The sequence below is a fragment of the Sitophilus oryzae genome, unplaced genomic scaffold, assembly GCF_002938485.1.
Source record: "Sitophilus oryzae breed Bouriz unplaced genomic scaffold, Soryzae_2.0 scaffold_376_pilon_pilon, whole genome shotgun sequence".
NCBI classification, from domain to species: Eukaryota; Metazoa; Arthropoda; class Insecta; order Coleoptera; family Curculionidae; genus Sitophilus; species Sitophilus oryzae.
The window spans coordinates 1027109-1032244 of record NW_022146947.1 but is presented as its reverse complement, the minus strand read 5'-3'; the positions used below and the strand labels follow the sequence as shown (position 1 = coordinate 1032244).

The 5136-nt window shown below is 33.6% G+C and overlaps 1 protein-coding gene across 1 annotated transcript; it reads right to left on the bottom strand.

The window, feature by feature from the left end:
* Positions 1-429: 429 nt before the first annotated feature.
* Positions 430-2835, bottom strand: LOC115885176 (facilitated trehalose transporter Tret1-like). Its single transcript, XM_030903990.1, has 2 exons — positions 2745-2835; positions 430-1748 (listed from the first exon to the last, which is right to left on the bottom strand). The coding sequence occupies exons 1-2, from the start codon at positions 2809-2811 to the stop codon at positions 430-432; spliced, it is 1386 nt and encodes a 461-aa protein (XP_030759850.1). The 5' UTR covers positions 2812-2835.
* Positions 2836-5136: the final 2301 nt, after the last annotated feature.

Sequence of the window (5136 nt, the reverse complement as noted above, 5' to 3'; positions counted from 1 at the left end):
AATTTATTGATCTTAATTTTAAAATTTAAAATCTAACAGATACGTTTACAGCTTTGTTTTACTTTTTTACCTAAATTTAGTTCTTTTTTTAAATTGATTTTTAGTTTGCTTATTTTTTTAACCTGTTACACACAAACACATTTTTTGTATGTTTTAGTAGTATAAGCTATATTTTTATAATGCATAGACCAATATAAATAAAATATCTAGGATTACAAGCAATAAAAAACTAAGCAATTTTCATATAGAGCATTTACTATTCAGAGAGCATTTTTACATAATTATTATACTTTTAACATTATATTTATAAATGTTTTCGATCAATTCGACGTTTTTCAAAAATACAAAATAATATTTCAACTTGACATAATAAACAATTTTATTTACTTTTTCTTCTTGTCTACACAAAAAACAATATAACTTGTTAATTCAACACTTCAGCATTTTCTCAATCTCCATCAAGCTCTTTCCTTTAGTTTCCGGTACGAAAATCAACGAGAACACCGTTCCCAATACCATAACAACGCCAAACGTAAAGAAAGTCCCGCTCATCCCTATTGCTTCCACCATGTAGGGAAAACATGCCGTCACATTAAACGACAGACAGAAATTGGCCAAAGATGTTATAGTAGAGGCTACAGCTTTGACATTTGATGGAAACAGCTCACCCAAGATCACCCAGGGCAGGATACCCAATCCAAAGTTGAAAGCAAACATGTAGATGATCACGCCGATCATGGGTAGCCAGGAAACAGGTGAAACGTCCATTTTGGCGCTTAGCATGTAAAAGTAAACCGCCAGAGAAAACAGAGACAAGGCTGTAACTATGAAGGAAACTGTAATCAGGATTTTTCTGCCCATCGTATCTATGAGTCTGCTACTGATGAGGACGGAGATTAGGGAAACCGTCCCCACAATCATCGCGCAAATTTCCGATGACAGTTCACTTCCGGCAAGTTCGAAAATGGTCTGGGTGTAACTTCCTACCGCCTGGATACCGGAAAATTGCTGGAATACCATTAGAATGACGCAAATCAGCAATGCTCTTCTTAAGCCTTCGTTCCTGAACAAGTATCCAAATCCTTCATCGTTATTGGAAGAATGGATGGTACTAGAAATATAGTCTAGTTCTTTCTCGATCTTGGTTGTTCCACGGAACTTCATCAAACTTTGTCCAGCTTTTCGTTCTTGGTGTTTTAGAATGAGATCATAAGGACTGTCCGGAACAAACCACCCAAAAAGAATGTAGTACAGTCCCATCGGTAACAAAGATATTATGGTGAATGTCTTTATAGAAACATAAGGTCCAATAATGTATGGAATCAGGCTTCCACCAGTTGACATAACTCCAGCCAAAGTCCCCAAAAATCCCCTGTTTGAATCCTCGGCAATTTCGGCAATGTAGTTCGGTAGCACGCTCCAAACAGCCCCTGCAGCTACTCCCATCAAGAACCTGGCAATCAGGAAATACTGGACGGTAGAGGAGAAGAGGCATATGATCTGAGCCAGGACCAGTGGTAGTCCTACCAAAAGCAGGATGGATTTCTTGCAGAAGAATTTGGATAAGGTCATGGATAGGGAGGGTCCAAAAATGAGACCTAGGCTCATGGAGGAGACTATCCAGGCTGATTCGGAGAGGGTGAGCGGCTTGCCGATGGGGTTAACATGGTGGTTTGTTGAACTGAGCTTGGGGATGATGGGAGATGTCCAGGTGAAGCAGCTTCCGGTAACTACCACTATTAGGGTGGCTGTAATAGAAAAAGATAGCACTTCAAGCCAAATACTAAAGTTTATGAACAACTGAGTTTACGAATTAAAGTTGAGATATTTATATACCGGGTGTTTCTCAAAAGTGGCTCATCCCTATAACTTTTTTATTTTTTCAGATAAAATAACGAAATTTGTTACGTTAGTATATGACATAAATCAGGATTGATTTACGCATTCATTTGTTCTCAGTTTTCTTCCTGTTTTAGCGGAAATGACTACAATTTTTTATTTTTAACACCCTCAGTATTTTTTTACTTTATTTGATACTCTACAATAACACTCTGCATAGAATGACATATAATATGTCAACTTTTGATATTTTAAATTGTAACGTGCGGTTTATAACGACAATTTGACTCGAAATACCAAGTGTGTGGTATACAAAATTGTTCGTAAAAAATGCTTTTCCAAATATGCTAATGAGCCACCCTCGTTCCATTTGAAAAAATGATGAAGAGTGAGTTGACTGTTGAGTCTCGTGAGTTGTGAAAGATTAAAGATACACGAAAAATATTAGACGATCAAATCAGTTTTTCCAAAGCTCCTTGATTATAAATTGATGGTTTTTACACAGCTATTTATTGAAATTTAAAATACATTTTTTTAAATTGAAAATATCAAAAGTTGACATACGATATGTCATTCTATTCAGAATATCATTGTCAAAGTTGACATTTGTGTCATTCCATCCAAAGTTTTCTATCATCAGGAAGTGACCAAAAGTAATTGAATATGCCAATCAATCCCGATTTATGTCTTATATAATATAACAAATTTAGTTTTAATATCTTAAAAAATAAAAAAGTTATAGGGGTGAGCCGCTTTTGAGAAAAACAGGGTATAGTTTGCAAAAAAAAATCATGAAAATAGGGCTAAAAATAAAAAATATAACCCTTTAAATTTGACGAAAATTTTCTCCGTTGCGTTTTTTGCATCCGAATGTACTTAAAAATATAATAATTATAATAACTTACTAGATAGGACAGCGAAGTATATGTACCAATTTCTCTTATCCTGTTGATCGCCCATTTTCAGAAACATTCCAAAAAAAGCTGCGACACAACTTAAGACTTGGTACACGACAAAAATAGGATGTTATTTTGCTACATTTTTTTGTTAAACGCGAATTTTTATAGGAAAAACTTTATTTATCTAAGAGATTAATTAAAAAATATATGAATAAAGTACGGCCAGACGTTTGGACAGGTCTTATAGTACGACCTAAAAGCGATTTTCGTTTTCTAAGTATTAAACAAATAAGTAGGCTTGGGGATTAGTCTCCGTTTGATGTCTGGCTGCTCCTTTCTTGGTTGTTCAATACAAACATTAGGTTTTATTCTTTTTTAATATTTAATTTATATTTTAAAAGGATTAGAGCTTTTGGTGTGTTTGTTGTGTGATGCTAACTTATGTAACTGTCTGGATGTATCTCCGTTTACGTTTTTTTTTAAATATAGTAATAATCAGAATTGTTAAAGGTGTTGCAAGTGACTGGTGGTGAATTAAAAGGTTTAAAATGTGAGTACTGGTAAATTAAGATATTCATATAATTTCAAGTAATCTCAATCAAGTGGTTTTCAACTAATTTGAGAAGAAGAAGAATTTTTGGGAATTTATACTCTTCTTAATGTAATTAATTAATGTTTTTTTTTATACTTTAAATTATTTTTACTTAATTATTTTCTTGTATGTTAGCAGTTGGTAGTATCTGTGTATTCGTTGTCCCAAATACATATATTCATCTACTATTTCCAGTGTTCTGTTATTTATTAGACTGTATTTTCTGTCTACCATTTCGTTGTACAGGGTGTCCCATTTTGGTGGAAATCATACGGTATCTCCGTTATTAGTAAAGATAGAAGGATGCGGTTTGCACAATCCTACTTTTTTGCCAAACGGAAGATGCTGCAAACAAAATTTTCATAGCCCTATTCGTTTCTGAGCTACAGGGTCTTTTCGAAAATTTTGCAATTTGGGACACCCCCTGTATCTCTGTTATTGTTAAAATTATCAAGAAGATGAAAACTGTTTATTGTAGACTTTTTTACGTAGAATACAGAAGCTATGAAAATTTTGTTTACGACATCTTCCGTTTGACAAAAAAGTGGGACAGGTTTGTGAAAACCGCACCCTGCTACCTTCACTAATAACGGAGATACCGTATGATTTCAACTAAAATGGGACACCCTGTACACTACTTTAGTTTCTGCTAAATCCTAAGGCTAAATCCATTTTGAGACCTCCATTATTGCTGGCTGTATTTAGTTCACAAATTTGTGGTTGTAGTTCTTCAAGACTATTGATAATTAGGACTATGTCATCAGCGAATCTTAAATGGTTATAGGTTATAGATATTCTCCATCTATTTTCAATGCTTTGTTGGTTGTTGAAGATTTCTTCTAGTGTTGCTGGAAACAGCTTTGGAGATATTGTGTCTCCCTGTCGTACTCCTTTGCCAGTTGCGAATTCTGGGGTTGTTTTTTCGTCTTAGTGTTGAGTTGCTATAGGAATAGGCATGACTATTCCTTGTTTTATTAGGGCTTCTATTATTACCTTAGGATATATCGAGTTCAAAGCCTTCACGAATGATATAAAAAGGTTATCTCGAAGTCTATTTAGTATATTTTAAAATATGTAATAATATATTATAATATAAAAACTCCAGACAGAAAAATAATATATTTCTTTCAATTTCCGCTTAGTTGTATAAACGTATGTTTTTTTACGATAACACGAATTAAAAATTAAGTACGTGCTGAAATATGGACCATATTAATAAGCGTTTGGTCTGTTGGTGCATTCTTCAACCCGAAAAAATTTAAATATTTATTTAAAATACCGACGTAATGATAAAAAAAACGTATTACCATGTAATTAACTGTTTACACCTTTTCATCCCATAATCAGAGAACACGAGAGTATAAGACATGAGTAGGAATGTTTATGTTTAAAAAATTATCGATATGTTATTTTGAAAGATCATAAATCGCTGTCATTTTTTTGTAAAGTTATTTGGGGAATGTCATCGATCGTCATTTCTAAGCTAACTTGAAGCCGTTTTTTCGATCATATGGTTACTTATGTATACAATATATGTTTTGAGTCTATATTCTTTCTTAAATTACTTCTGGCGATGGGGAAATATATTGGTGGTTGAATGAAATATTTTTGAATTTTTAGCCGACCATACCAATAGGTATGGTAGGCTATTAGGATCGGTAAAAAAAAAGTTTTTTTAACTTCACTCAAAATGAGTTATTTGGGTCACCTAAATACAAAATATTTTCATGGTGTCTGTCTGTCTGTCCGTCTGTAACACGATAACTCAAAAATCGCTGTACCGATTTTAACCAAATTTGGCACAAA

Excerpts from the sequence above, each read along its gene's own strand:
- LOC115885176 (XM_030903990.1), bottom strand. The coding sequence starts at position 2,811 with ATGTTTCTGAAAATGGGCGATCAACAGGATAAGAGAAATTGGTACATA. Across the intron at positions 1,749-2,744 it reads ATACTTCGCTGTCCTATCTA|CCACCCTAATAGTGGTAGTT; the intron begins GTAAGTTATTAT and ends TTTCTATTACAG.